A 16,242-nucleotide genomic window follows, 5' to 3' on the forward strand; every position below is an offset into this window, starting at 1 on the left:
AGGGCACTTGTGATGAGCACCTGGTGTTGTACGGAAGTGTTGAATCACTATATTGTACACCTGAAAGTAATATTACACTGTATATTAACTAACTGGAATTTAAATAAAAACTTAAAAATTTTTGCCATATAAAAGTTTAGGTATTTTATTTTATTTTTTAAACATTTTTTTTTTTTTTTTGAGAGAGAGGGGGCACAAGTGAGCGAGGGGCAGAGCTAGAGAGAAACAAAGAGAGAGAAGTGGATCTCATCCGAAGCAGGGCATGCTTGTGTTCAGCCAAAGTGGGGCTTGTGCTCACCCAATGGGGGAGTCGAGCTCACCCTCTGTGGGACTCGAACTCATGAACCATGAGATCATAACCTGAGCTGAAGTCAGATGCTTAACACCCACGCACCCTAAAAGCCTAGGACTTTTTTTTTTTTTAATTTTTTTTATTTTTTATTTTTTAATATATGAAATTTACTGTCAAATTGGTTTCCATACAACACCCAGTGCTCATCCCAAAAGGTGCCCTCCTCGATACCCATCACCCACCCTGCCCTCCCTCCCACCCCCCCATCAACCCTCAATTTGTTCTCAGTTTTTAACAGTCTCTTATGCTTTGGCTCTCTCCCACTCTAACCTCTTTTTTTTTTTTTTTTCCTTCCCCTCCCCCATGGGTTTCTGTTATGTTTCTCAGGATCCACATAAGAGTGAAACCATATGGTATCTGTCTTTCTCGAAAGCCTAGGACTTTTAATGAGATAGATTATTGATATGTATGAGTATCAGAGAATGAAGTAGACCATTTATTTGTGGACACAATAGTATCACTTAACAAAGAACTATTTTTATTTAATTTTCAGTGCCATCCATTTTTATTAAATCATAGATATTTTCTCCCTAACATGATCTTCCAAAAAAACCCATCTTGGAGGCAATGTCAATAGTAACCACTAACCATAAAACTAACTCAGACTTTATGGAGATATTTGGAAATCAATAGGTTTGTGAAAAAATATTAAAAAGTATTGACTATCCATAAAGAATCTAGGTGCTATGGGATAGAAAAATTAACAATGGCATGTTCCTTGACCTAAAGAAATTTATAATCCAATTAGCAGGATAAGAAATAAATAATGAATGAACTGGAAATTGTATACTACTAGTCATAAAAAGGGATATAATACAATACAATAAAAGAATTATATTCAGTAAGGCATTTATTGTGTATTTTAAATGACTGTCAATGTGTCAAAGGGTCACCATGATCTAAAGTCATCAGTTACAACTTTACAGAGGAGGAGGCCTCTGTTTTGTTGTCACTTACTGAGCATCTATTGTGAATGTTGTCTTTTGAACTCAAAGTTTATTAGGAAAAGCAGATGTGTATATATACAATAAAATACTGTAGTATGTGTAGCAAGAAGCATGTTTATAAGGAGAAATTTCCTGGAAACAGGTAAATTCTAATACTTGGAATTTAGAAGGATAAATAATGGTTTTCCAGCTTAAAAAAAATAATGGTTTTCCAGCTGGTAAAGGAGAGAAAACTCATTTCAGAGAAATGCAATAGAATAGACAAAGGGCTTAGAAGCATAAAACAACATACCCTTTTACAGAAATTATACTTAGCTCAATATTGATGAGCAGTTAAGTAGTAAGAATGAAGAGATAAGCGGCCTGGCAGAGCCCATATTGCAATGGATCTTAAGCCCTCTTAAGAACTTTCAACTTTCTATAGAGTTCAGAGCTTCTCAATCAGTGTTTAACAAAAGGCTTAAGGTCAGTGAGACACGGATGATCTCCTCAGTCCTGGTGCAGCTAAAAGGGATTGAGATGCAGGAGTCTGATAAATCACAACTTAGATTGAGAGCAATGTATTTTCCTCTATTTGCCCTAAATTTCTTTAAAATATCACAATTTTTATGTGTTCTATGATGAAGATATTAAGAAGAACTGTTATAGATGATGGGAGTCAATGAAAGACTTTAAGTAGGGGAAAGACTAACAGATTTGCATTGTAGCAATTTAATTAGGGACTATATGAATAATGGATTAGAAATAACAAAGCTAGAGACAGGGAGACTACTTAAGTGGCTACTGGAAAATCTAGGTAGAAGATAATTAAATTATGAACTAAGATATGGCAAGAAAATTTAAGGGGTAATTAGGAGGAAGAATTGATAGTATTGGTAGTATTGGTAGTATTACAACTTTTCTCAACTCCAAGAGTGTACATGTCATATGTAGAATGCAATGAAATGGTTTGTTCCAATGTTCAAGACAATGACCCAGTGGCTGTGGGGATTTCTGCAGAGTATTAGAGGAAATATTTATTGTTGACTTCTTCTGGAGGCAGGATTATGAAAAATTTAACATTTGCGGCCTCTTTCTGCCATGTCAATCATTCCTAGCCTGGAACAAAGATTGAGACACTGAATTCTAACATTTCTTCTCCACCTCCCCTTGGGATCCAGTTTGTCTACCAAGAAGGGTGTTTCTTCCTGCTTCTCCATAATTTCTACTGGGAAACCCTGCTCTATCGTCTGTGTGAGAAGATATCTGGTTGTTGAGCACTGCTAATGACTCTAGGTAATCCAGGTGAATTTTGGTGTTTAGGATTAGGACTCTAGTCTACAGATACGAGAACTACATTCTCCAGTTTCTATCAGCAATAAAGCTACTATTTTGATCTCCCTTCTACTCTATTCTTTTGTGTTGTTCTCATTTGCTTTAGAATTCAGGCAAATAAAAGGAATGCTACCTATTGGGATCTTTTATTTTTTTTTTTAATTTTTTTAATGTTTATCTTTATTTTTGAGAGACAGAGCTGAGTGGGATATAGACAGAGAGAGAGGGAGACACAGAATCTGAAGCAGGCTCCAGGCTCTGAGCTATCAGCACAGAGCCCGACACAGGGCTCGAACTTGTCAGCTGAGAGATCATGACCTGAGCTGAAGTCGGATGCTCAACCAACTGAGCCACCTAGGCGCGCCTGGGCTCTTTTAAATTTCAATATGGTTTTGAGGACTAAGGAAAATGGAACTCAATCAATCAAAATAAGACGCATTATTAATTTCATGATATTTTCATGGGATAAACTAATTCATTAAGAAACAACTACTTTTAAATATCTGCAAGATATTAAAAATATGTGGCTGGTTTTATCATTAACAAAACAGTTCTTCAATATATTTATAACATGCTTAATGGGATAAAATGATATACTGTGAGACAATTATATGAAATATAATATTTTCACTCAAAGCTTTGTCCATGAAAACCCAAAATAAAACAAAAATTTTATTCAAATTAATTTTCATATTTGTTTTAACAACATTCGTAATGAGCAAAAAAGATTCATAAGAGAAAAAAATACTTTTAAGTGTCATACCTTATTTTTAACTTGGAAAATGTATTTTTATATCAAAATTTTATCATACAGCAAAAAACAAAAAACAAAGGAAAGGGAAGCATATTTACTCTGGCAAATTGTGCAAAGGTTTTGGCTCTTCTGATTAACATTGTTATCAAGGAGACACCTGGTTATAACTTGCCTCAGCAAGAAGGAGAAATACTGATGGACTGGGAAATAGATATTTTTGATAGAATGTATTCATAGCTCCTAAAATGTCTAAAAGACCTATCTACAGTAAATAAAAAACTAGTTTCCTAGGCTTTTGATTAAGAGAATCATTATCAGAGATAAAGGTCTTTGGACATTCTTTCCCTTTAAAAACAAACTTTCGGAGAGTCTGTAGCAATGTCATCTTGGAATTGAAATTTTCCTTTTGGGAAAGACAATTTAAATCTATTGCTATCCTTTATTTTTTCAGTCATGAATAGTTGAATGAGATATAATTAAAAACAGTGTTAATTCATTTTTTATATGAAAAGCAATTCTTTTTCATTACAAAAGTAGTATACTTGTTTTAATGGTAGGATAAGAATTTCTGATATCAGTAAAATTAAAATAGTTGGTATTCATAATTTTAATCTAAATGACTTGAGGTATAAGTTCTGAATCTGGACAAAATATATTACCTTCATAAAAATAATCTGATAAACTATATTCCCAGTGGCATTATATAAAAAGAGCATATTTATATTTGCTTAAACTTAATAATATTTGTTTTCATTTTTATTTAGGTGTTCAAGGTAATGTCTGAGAAGCATGTACATAAACTGCAAAACAAATTATTTCCTATCTTCCAAAAGTCAACAACCTAAATGAACAAAGAAATCACTCTTCAAGTATTTTTAAATATTTCAAAACTAATTATTGCATGGCTTCTTTTATGATTATACACAGATAGTTATATATATAATTCTCCAGATAAAGTATTTAACATTTATGTAATCTCTCATGTTTCTTAAATTCTGTTCTACCTATCCCCAGGTAGGTATGGTGAATGCATTGTTCCCTTTAGGTATTTACTAAATATCGTTGATAAACTGGATCATTTAAGCAATGTTGGCCCTTTAATATGATTTATGTGGGAACAAATAGGGTGACTTGTATACTTGAGAAAAGATATGAACTCTAATTTGGTTTTCCAGTAATACATTTACAATTCTAAAAAGAAATAGTATGTTTAACAATATTTGATATTATTAGAAAGCATAGGCAGTGTAATCTACATATGACTGAGGATTCTGTCAGAGCACATTGGTTTTATTTACTTTTTAATGGACCACCTCAAAAATAAACAATTATTCCTAAATACAATGTAATACACCAAATAATAACAATACCATCGTGATTACAAGCTGACATATTCTGGGTTTTGCTCATGTTTATTATTCTATTTTAATGCTTCCATTTCTCATCAACGTGATATTTTTTAAAGCACATTTTACTTTCTCTTAAATTCCTCCCTACGCTATTTTACAGAGATGGATTCATATATCAGATGATAAGGATATGAAAATGCAAAAATAGGGGCGCCTGCGTGTCTCAGTCCACTAAGTGTCCCACTTCAGCTCAGGTCATGATCTCAGGGTTCATGAGTTTGAGCCCAGCGTCCGCCTCTGTGCTGTCATGACACCTCAGAGCCTGGAGACTGCTTCAGATTCTGTGTCTCCCTCTCTCTGTGCCCCTACCCCACTAGCACTTTGTCTCTCTAAAATCCATGTAAACACAGACCCACACCATTCAAACCTGTGTTGCTAAAAGGCCAACTGTAAAATATTTTATTTTCTTATAAGTCATGACAAAACAAGCAAAATATAGTCCGTAAGAACATTTCTGTCTAGGAAATGTTTAATTAGGCACACAACATGTCAGCAGTTTTATAACATCAGTCCTAAATGAACAAAACATAGAAGGGAATTTTAAGTATGGACAGCACACATAAAAAATGCAACGAAAGCTTATACTAAGCCATCTATTTTAATTTTAGATTGCCAGGCAGCAAAGAAGATTCTAATACATGCTTGAAAGCAGTAATTTCATGTGTGAAATGTTGATTTACATAAATGAGTCCACAGTGTATTTGCCTTGCACCAGTTAACATTATTAGTATAGGAAAAGAAAAACCTAGCCTATAACAAGTGAGAATATTGTAATTTTAATTGGTGGTTAGTATTTATTTTTAAGTGATATTTACCTTGAGGAGGGTTTCTATTTGAATGTCACAGAAGCAAAGAAAATTAGTCAATGCTATTTCAAATTTATAACTTTTAGGAACAGATATATGGGTTTGAAGTTAAGCAAAATTACAGTTAAGCAAGTAGAGAGTAAATATTTCCTAAAAAACATTTAAAAAAAACCTTGAAATGCAAGACAAAGGGATTCAGTCAATCATACATGGATAATCATGAAAGTGTTTCTAATTGACAATGTTTATTTAAAGCAAATTTCTCACTCATGTTAATTTCTATGATTTTTTTCCTTTTTTATCTTTTATCTGATGTTTGATATTCTTAGTTTTATTATACAAAAATTTTGCCTTTCTTTAATATCTTATTATGTCACTACTTATTAACCCTATTCATTTATCCTTCATAGTCAAGTGCATATACTACTTGAGTATAATGTTTGAAGGACCAAATACAGGTGGCTGCATGAATATTAAAAGATTATTCTTTTAATATTTTCAGAATGCTAGAATTTCAGATAAAGGTTCAAACACCACAAGTCATGATCTTCATATACACTTGATCTAGGTTGTACACTGGAAGATAGTATACCTTGACCTGAACCAGAAACATAGAAGCAATATTTGTAGAGATGACAAACCAAAAGATACTTCATAAAGGAAAGGAATGTTGCCATTAATGGTAATTTGGGAATTAGCAGAAAAAACTGTTAATACATTCTAAAAGTGGCACAGTCAAATCAGACAGACCATGAGGTGTTAAAGGAGGCTATTTACAGGTATACTGCTTATGTAAATAAAATATATACACACATACTTACTTGAGTGTCCTAATATTTCTGTGAAATATATCCATGATTGCCAAAAACTCATCAAATAAAATGGTATAAAAGACATGTATGTACTTACCAAATAGGTCCTTATCTTCAATGATTGCCATCTCAACCTCTTTTCCAGTAACTATTGTGCATGTGAAAGGAACTTGAAGAAGAACACTAATCTCACCAAAGGATTCCTTCTCATTAAGTTTGCCCATACAAACAAGTTTTTGATTTTTTTTCTGTAAAAGATATAGATCATAGATGTTCAATGAAACCAATTTCACACAATGATAAATACTGTTATCATCAGAATTCACTGTTCATAAAACATTTTGGTATATGGTATTTAAAATGCAATTTCATTCAAATCAGAGAAAAGTTATTTACGCATGTAGTTAAACTATATAGAACAGTAGTTAATTGATAGACAACTTCACCATATCTAAGGTAATTGAAAGTACTGTCACTTAGTGATCTATGAATTAATTTTTTAAGTTTGTTTTTAGAAAGAGAGCACAAGTTGGGGGATAAAGGCAAAGGGAGAGAGAAAGAGAGTTTATTTGATATAGGGGTGGATCCCACAACCCTGGGATCATGAACCCAACCAAAATCAAGAGTTGGAAGCTCAACCAACTGAGCCACTCAGGTGCCCCTAATTTTTTAATCCACCAAGATGTCTAGGAAACGTTGAGCTCATTCCCTTTTTCAAGGTCCTAGGATAGCATTTTGTAAATAGAGTTTAGCTTTGAATGTTTTGTGAACTACCATTTGTTAGCTCAGCCCCAGCTGCATGGGTGGACTAACAGAGAATAAAAAAATAAGCACAGATGCCAGGACCAGAACTGATAGAATTAATAGCTGAGATGGAATTCCATGCAGACTTTCTTATTTAAATAAGAAAGAAACATGGAAAGAGAGTTTGATCCAGGGAACTAGCAATTTAGGCCCAAATTAGAAACAGTGGAAGAGGGCCTACAGGTTTTCAGTATGCATATCTCTGGAGGAAAAGGTTGAAAGTCCAAATTATCTTTTCAGAGAGACCTCAACACCATGGAAAACAGGGATGAGTTGATGAGTAGCAAGTTAAAAAAAAAAAAAAAAAGAATGTAGCTCTCAGAGTATGACATGACAGGGACTCAGAAGAGGTGAAAGACTTTAATAAGTATCCTGGGGTTAAAAGCAATATCTCACTTGAAGAACTGCCATTTATATAAATGGCAAATACTCACACTAAATATAACTAATATAGCAAAATTCAACTAAGTTTACATATTAAATTGAACTCCATTGAAGACTGCTTGACCAACCAAAAAAAGATTAGTTCTAACTTTTTTTTTATCACTCTGCATTAGTGTTTTGCCTGTTCTAGAACTTCATAAAACTGGAATTATGCAGCCTGCAGTCTTTTGGGTTTGATGTTTTTGCCCAACCTAATGCTTTGAGATTCATCCATATTCTTGTATGCATCATTAGCTTTCTTTATTGAGGTGTAGCATTCCATTGTATGAATATATTACAATGTTTCTATCCATTCAACTGTTAGTGGACATTTAGATTACTTACAGTTTTTGGCTTATGAAGACTTTGTGAGTCTTTTTGTAGATGTATATTTTTATTTCTCTTGAGTAAATATCTAGAGTAGAATTTCTGGGTCATTTGTTAGGTGTATTTTAGCCAATCTGATATGCTTGAAGTGATACCTTGTTGTGGTTTTAATTTACATTTTTCTGAGGAATAAAGATGTTAAGCATCTCTTAATGTGCTTCTAGTCATTCCTATGTCTTACAACTCAATTTACAACTTATCTTACATTCCTGTATCTTATAATTCAGTGAAAAGAAACAATAAAAAATAGTAAAAAAAATTGAACACAAATTCCACAAGACAAACTAACAACAACTATGCAATAATTAGGTTGTATTAAATTATCATTAAAGAGAATAAATAAGTTTAAAACTTACCACTTTTTTTGGTTGTAGTTTCATAAGTCCTACAATATTTCTATAAATATTACAATATCCAGAATAAATATAAGCCACAAAAGAAATTATCTTCCCACTTTCCACTATCACTGAAAATAAAAGAGACAATTCATTATTTTACACTCTTCTCTATACAAAATTATTTTAGATATGACAATAAAAGATGACATTTAATTCAGTAACTATTAGTGGAAAATTTCTTAATGGATGGCAGTTTATAGGTAGTACTCAGAAAATGACAAATTTACATCTTTTACTTCTATCTGTAACCTAATACATAAGTAAATATTGACAAAACTTTGGCAGTAAAGGCAACAGTATGCTAGTAAACTATCAGGTGGAGGAGACGAAAGTGTGGGACAAGTCCCAATTTTTAGCATTTACTGAATGTTATTGTGTTAATATTCCTACCATGGCTAATTTTAAATTGCTAGTGGCTTAACAACCAGCTCACAAAATCCCTGAATATTTAACTGTTGCCTCCCTGGAGCCTATGCCTTGATCCAGGCCAGGCATTCTACTAAATATAGCAGTGGTTAAAAGCAGTGGCTTTGAGGCCATAATGGTTTGGTTTAAAACTCTACTCTGCCACTTCTTTTTTTTTTTTTTTTTAGTGTTTATTTATTTATTTTTTTGAGAGAGACAGAAACAGAGCATGAGCGGGGGAGAAACAGAGACAGAGGCACAAAGTCCGAAGCAGGCTCCAGGCTCTGAGCTGTCATGATAGCACAGAGCCAGATGAGGGGCTCAAACTCACAGATCCTGAGATTATGACCTGAGCCCAAGTTGGACGCTGAACCAACTGAGCCACCCAGGTGCCCTTGCCACTTCTTAAGCGACCTTAGATAAATTATAGAACTTCTCTTAAGCTTTAAGTTTTTCATCTTTAAGATAGAAAAATTGGGAGTTGCAGTTCTATACTCGACACATGGTAATTAAGTGTATATAAAGTACTTAACCCTAAGTTTTGGCATATAGTATTGCATAACAAATCATTTAATTATTATTATCATCACTATTTTCTCAAATTTGTGAAGCCACCCTAAGGCCAAGATATACTTGAAGGTGAACTGGATAATACCTTTACAAATATCAATGGGTTACAAAGCAATATAAATTAAAAGACATCTGACCTAAGTAACGTTAAGTTATCAATAAAATGTAATTTAAATAATAAAATAGACTGAATTTATATGTATTAAAGTTACTATTTCAAATTGACTTTCAGATTTGTTGATTTTAAAACATATCAATATTTTTTTCTGAAAATCCCAAACAAAAGTGATAACATAAATATAAAGATATATGTGTATCTTTCTTGCGATTTTATAAAGTAGACAATTAAAAAGTATTTTCAATTACTCAGAAGCATTCATTTCATAGAGTATATATCAGCACAAGGAAAAATATTGGTGTTATTGAAAACTAGCTAGAGAATAGCATAGCTCTTTAAAAATTATGGTTAAAAAAGAACAAGGTGACAATGGTAAACATAATTTACCATAGGCAAAAAAAATGAATGCCAGTTTACAATGGAAAATACTTTACTATAAATCAAGTAGTGTTTCAATTATTTTGCTGACATGTTTATGAGAATATGTTATCTCCCTTTACTCACATAATATTCAGAGCTCAAAATTTATAATTAAAAAATTAAAAGGTTATTCTACTGTCACCAATCATTTATTTTGCTTAAATAAAAATTTATGGTAACACTTCTGCTGTCTTATAATGTGTTTCTTAGAGCCAAACATTAATATTATAAATTTATCTTAAGATATAAAAGTAAAGTATGTTTGTAGAATTATTTGTAAATTGCATAGACAAGAAGAAATTTTCTCATAGATTCTATTCTGAAAAGCAGAGTACTTTCTACCAAAAGGCTATATGATAATAGAGGAAAGGTTATATGATACTAGAGCCTGTCACATAACTGTTTTACTTCTTTTGGTCAATCAGTAGGATATAAAGGGAGGCATGGAGGCGCCTGGGTGGCTAACGTTGGCCAAGGGCACCTGGGTGGCCTTGGTTAAGCATCCGACTTTGGCTCAGGAATGGAATCGTGGCCACAGAGAGCACTATGGCATCCATTTAGGACTGACTTATTTTGTCTTGAGTACAGTTGTCATTTTCCAAAGTGATTTTACCACCCTGTTCAGTTACATCTTTGGATTGTAAATGGATCAAGGAATTCAGTATTGCAAATCGAGGGATTAATGACCCTGTTACTATGTTTGTTTTTTTCATTTTCTTTGTGTTGACTTTTTAAAAATATATGAAAAATCTAGCTTGTTTTATTGGCTTTTGGTAAGGTACTGTTTTTTTTTTTACTATCTTGTCCAGTACTTGAAAGAAGGAACTATTTATAATTCCCACTGTATATTGATAGTAAGAACACATTGTATTCTAAAAATATTTTAAATTTAAAGTTCTTAACCATCCTCAGTTTATATAAAACAAAATGACGCTAAAATTAAAATAAAATTTTTGACATAGAGAGAGAGAGAGACAGGCATGAGCAGGGGAAGGGCAAAAAGAGAGGAAGACACAGAATCTGAAGCAGGCTCCAGGCTCTGAGCTGTCAGCACAGAGCCCGATGCAGTGGTTCAAACTCTTCAACCTTGACATCATGACCTGAGCTGAGGTTGGACGCTTAACCAACTGAGCCACTCAGGCACCCCCAAAACGACACCAAAAATTTTAATCTAGAAAAAATATCTGGAGCCTGTTTTATATTCTATGTCTCCCTTTCTCTCTGCCCCTTCACCCCCTCTCTGTCTGTCTCTCACTCTCAAAAATACATAAACCTAAAAAGAAAAGAAAATTTAAGAAAATAAAAATAAAGGGAGGCATGGAGCCTCCTGGCAATTGTTATAAGAAAAGGATAAAGTTAAACAGACACTAAAGAAGCCCATTATTTTAAACTTCCAGAGCTGCACTACTGCAAATCTTTTCTTGAAAGTCAAGCCCTGTATAGATCATAGAGAAGCATATATAATATCAAAGAAGATAAAGACCATGGAAATTGTTCATCGTTGAAGGCAAGGCAACAATGGAAAAGCTGAACCACTACAGCAAAATCTATGAGGCAGTCTCATTCTATAGAGGGGGATATTTGCTACCTGCATAATGTGTATGGTCTTTATAATAATCATAGCAAATGTTTATCTTAATGAAGACAATCTAGAAAAACCATTTTCATCTAGGTAAGAGTCTGAATTTAATATATTACAAAAATTTGTATCACCACTTAAGTAAGAAATTTTAAATACAACTATTTTGACCAGAAAAAGAATCATACAAATTACCTGTAAAGACTTAACTATCCCTCCCCACCCCTATTATGTTTCCTAATTTTACTTATTTGGCCTTGGATCCTGCTTCCCATTACAAAGAATTTATGTCAGTGAGGTCAAGATTAATGTTCTTATCTCTATACCCTTTCCTCTTGGGTTACATAGAAAATGACAAACAACATAGAAATATCCAGGGGCACCTGGGTGGCTCAGTCGGTTAAGTGTCTGACTTTGGCTCATCATGATCTCATGATTCTGAGTTTGAGTCTCACGTTGGGCTCTGTGCTGACAGCTCAGAGCCTGGAGCCTGCTTTGGATTCTGTGTCTCCCTCTCTCTCTGTCCTTCCCCCACTCACACTGTCTCTCTCTGTCTCCCAAAAAAGGAATAAATGTTAAAAAATTTTAAAAAAAGAAAAAAGAAATATCCAAAGGATTATAACACAATATTAAGTGAAAAGATCTAGTCATGAATTACATAGATGAAATTTTATTATTATATAAAGGTTATATTCATTGATGTTCAGGAATTAAAGTTGATTTCTATTTAAAAATTATATTTTGAAGCTCCTCATCAAAAACTCAGGCACATATTCTAAAACTGGAAATCACTAGACCATTATGAAAAATCAAATTTGATATTACTTAAGGTAAATAAGATAGAAAAAAAAGCAGAAGGATTCACAGAAACTAAGTATTAGGCATTGTTCTTTTTATTTCTGTTGTTTATTACATGCTAGGGACTAGTTATAAGTCCAATAAAACTATTTTTTTCCAATTGTCACATCAGAAGTCATGAGAAGAATAATTCCTTACTGGCTATTGGTATTTTTTTCTGAACAGCATTTCATTTCAAAACTAACACTGTTCCGTGCAGTTATTGTTTCATAGTTCATTGATCTCTCTCCTGATTTTATTATTTTTCAAATTTTATTTGGGCTTGCTTTCTTTTTCCTAAACCTTTGGTGTCAAATGCCTAGATCATTCACTTTTCTTTTTTCTTGATTTCTGATGTATTCAACATCACACATTTTTTTATCTACTGATTTAACTATGTTTCACATATTTTAAAGTAAAGTGATTTTGTTATTATATGGTTGACAGTTTTTCTTAATAGCCTTTAATCAGTGGGGTACAATAATATATAACTTTCCAAACAATTAGGACTCTACTTTTGCTGTCCTTTTAAAAACAATTCTAAGGTTTGTTTATCTTGCCCTTGACTCTATGTGAACACTATGTATAATGTATTTTTGTAAATATTTCTTACGTCTTATATGCGGCAAGGGGCACAGCTCTTGGATATGGAATTTTACATATATCTAATGGCGTGAATTCTTTATTTGTAACGTTCAGTTTCTAGTTGTCCCTAATTTTAATCTATTCGGTCTACCAGTTCCTGAGAAGACTGTATATAAAGAGTTAACTTCAATGATTATGGCACTTGTTTCTTGCTATAAACATATCAGTTATTTCTCTATATACTTTGAGGCTTTTTGATGTATTCATGTTCCTAAAGGTCACACTTCTCACTCTCATTCTTACTAATATATTATGCCTTATTTACCACAATATTTTCATTGAATCCTATCTCGTATGTTAAGATTTTTCCATCATGTTAGCACACATAGTTTAAAATAAATGCTTCATGTCATTTAAATTATTCTGTGGTATGATTTCCTTTTTAAATTACTTCTTATTTTATACTTTCAATATTTTCTAGTGAACTTTCCACTTCATTACGTGTAGATAAACATTATTTTTAAGACCCCATGGTGTAGAGGTACCATAATTTAGAGAAATGCAATAATTTTTTTCTAAATTTAAGCTTTTAAATGGTTCCAAGTTTTGCTAGTTAAAAATATGCTACAATAAATTTCCTTTATGAACATTTACAGGTAGGTGAAAAATTTTCTATAAATTAAAATTTTTAGCTAACAAACACATGAAAAGATACTCAACATCAGTCATCATCAGGGAGATATAAATTAAAACCACAATGACATATCACCTCACATCAGTCATACTGGCTAAAATTAATGACACAGGAAACAACAAGTGTTGGTGAGGATGTGGAGAAAGGGGAACCCTCTCACACTGCTGGTAGGAATGCAAACTGTTGTAGCCACTCTGGAAAACAATATGGAGGTTCCTTAAAAAGTTAAAAATAGAACTACCCTACAACCCAGCAATTGTGCTAATAAGTATTTATTTACCCAAAGGATACAAAAATATGGATTCAGGGGTGCCTGGTTGGCTTAGTCGGTTGAGCATCCGACTTTGGCTCAGGTCATAATCTCTCAGTTCGTGAGTTCGAGCCCCGTGTCAGGCTCTGAGCTGTCAGCACAGCTGTCAGCAGATCTGAGCCTGCTTCAGATTCTGTGTCCCCCTCTCTCTCTGCCCCACCCCTGCTTGTGCTCTGTCTCTCTCTGTCTTTCAAAAATGAATAAGCATTAAAAAAATTTCAAAAATATGGATTCAAAGGGGCACATACACCCTGATGTTTATAGCAGCCTTATCAACAATAGCCAAATTATAGGGAAAGCCCAAATGTCCATCTACTGATGAATGGATAAGGAAGTTATTTATATGATGGACTACTACCCAGCCATAAAAAAGAATGAAATCTTGCCATGTGCAATGTTGTGGATGGAGCTAGAGTGTGTTATGCTAAGTGAAATGTCAGCCAGAGAGATTAAAAATACCATATGATTTCACTCATACATGGAGTTTAAGACACAAAACAGATGAACATTGGGGGGGAAAAAGAGAGAGAGGCAGAGAGGAGCCAAGATGACAGAACAGCATGGAAGTTTTTTGTGGGTCTCGCGTCCATGAAATACAGCCAGACAAACACTAAACCATCTTACAAACCTAGAAAACTGAATGGAGGATTAACACAATAATCTGCACAACCTGAACCACAGAATTCAGCAGGTACATGGCATAGAGAGGTGAACTTGGGGAGAAAGAAGCTGGTGGTGGGCAAGGAGCTGCTTTTGCAGGCAGAGAGAAGACGGAGACTGGGGGTGGAGGGAGAATATGGAAAAAGCACCCCTCCCCAAACATAGCTGGAGAGAAAGTGAAAAATTGGAAACAGCCACAGGGACTAAACTAAAAAGGGAGAAAGGAGAAAGGAGAGGGTTTAAATTCCATTAAGACTGTAAACAAGGGGAGAGCAAATGCTGCAACTCCGCAGCTCCATACCTGGTGGTGCTCTGGTGGGAAGGGTGAATCCCCAGGAACAGAGTGGGGTTCGGGAGGTTATCAGGCCACATGGGGAAAAGCAGTTCCACTGCTGGAAGGACATTTGGTAGAGGCTGTTGAAGCCACCTGGTCCCAGCAGACCCCAGAAAACGGCCACATTCGCTGGTACTGGGACAAGGTGGCAATGTACAGGGTGAAGCCTGGTGCCAGATGTGTGTTGTGATTTTCCATAATCCCTGAAAAGCTGCTGCTACACTGTCTTGCAAACTTTTTCTGGGGCGGCTGGCACCTGGCCACAGTCTCAGGGCACTGGAAGCAGCAGGGTCCTGCAAGTGTTCCTGGGTACAGCTGGCATTTGGCCATTGCTTGCTGAGACCCTCTGCAGAGGGGCGGAATGGGTCAAAGCCGCAGTCCTTTAGAAGTAAGGGGCCGGGGAAAACAGCCGTATCCGAGGCAAAACTCAGGAGACAGGTAGTGCCTGGGGCTTGGTCACAGACAGTGAAGAAGCGGGGAGGACACGAAAGCTGAAGACAGGACGGGTGTGCGATTGCTGATCAGGGAGAACAGAGTTACGATACTAGAGACTGGGTAGCTGTGTGATGCCATTTTCACCGCACCCGTGCATGCACATATGCACCTATGGGCACCCCAACAATCCACCCCAGTAGGCTACCAGTGCCATCTAGTGGAGAACAGAGCCATTACACTGAGCCTTGCCCAACTGGGCCAACCTTGCTCTTCAAGAACACAAGTCTCACCACCTACTTTGTTTATGGAGTATAAAGCGCTTCATAGTCTGACTTCTACAGGAAAACAGAATAGTTTCAGTACTATTTCAATCTGTTAGTAGGTCCATCTATTCAATTTTCTTTCTTTCTTTTTCTCTTTTACACTACTTTTCTTTTTTGTGAATACAGAAAAAGAAAAAACTCATTTTTACTTTCAATTTTTATAAAAAATATTTTTCTTTAATTTTTTTACTGTATTTTTTACTTTTGTGAAAAATTTTCAAATTCTATCTTACTTCCATCATTTTATTTTAGTCTACTTCAGTGTATTCACCTTTTCATATTTTCAAACGATTTCCTTTTCTTCTTTGTTCATTTTCTTTTTTCTCTTTTTCATTTCTTTTATTTTTCTTGAATGCAGAAAGAGAAAAACTTAACTTTTACTTTCAATTTCTATTAAAAATATTTTTCTTTATTTTTTAACTATATTTTTTGCTTTTATGTAAATTTTTTAAAATTCTATTTTACTTCCATCATTTTATTTTAGTCTACTACAGTGTATTGACTTTTTCAAATTTTCAAACGATTTCTTTTTTTCTTTTCTCTTTTTTCATTTTCTTTTTCTTGAA

General features: G+C 34.2%; 1 protein-coding gene across 3 annotated transcripts in view; it reads right to left on the reverse strand.

Annotated features, from left to right (window-relative positions):
• CNBD1 (cyclic nucleotide binding domain containing 1) overlaps positions 1-16,242 on the reverse strand; it is a 453,327-nt gene that overhangs the window by 86,699 nt on the left and 350,386 nt on the right. For all 3 annotated transcript variants that reach the window (XR_007458475.1, XM_049633177.1, XM_049633176.1), the window contains 2 exons: positions 8,365-8,474; positions 6,492-6,642 (listed from right to left, as the gene is read on the reverse strand). Coding sequence is in view for 2 of the 3 variants with exons in the window: in XM_049633177.1 (XP_049489134.1) it covers positions 6,492-6,642; positions 8,365-8,474 (261 nt within the window). In the remaining variant the exon portion in view is untranslated. The remainder of the gene's footprint in view (positions 1-6,491; positions 6,643-8,364; positions 8,475-16,242) is intronic.

The sequence above is a fragment of the Panthera uncia genome, chromosome F2, assembly GCF_023721935.1.
Source record: "Panthera uncia isolate 11264 chromosome F2, Puncia_PCG_1.0, whole genome shotgun sequence".
Taxonomy (NCBI): domain Eukaryota; kingdom Metazoa; phylum Chordata; class Mammalia; order Carnivora; family Felidae; genus Panthera; species Panthera uncia.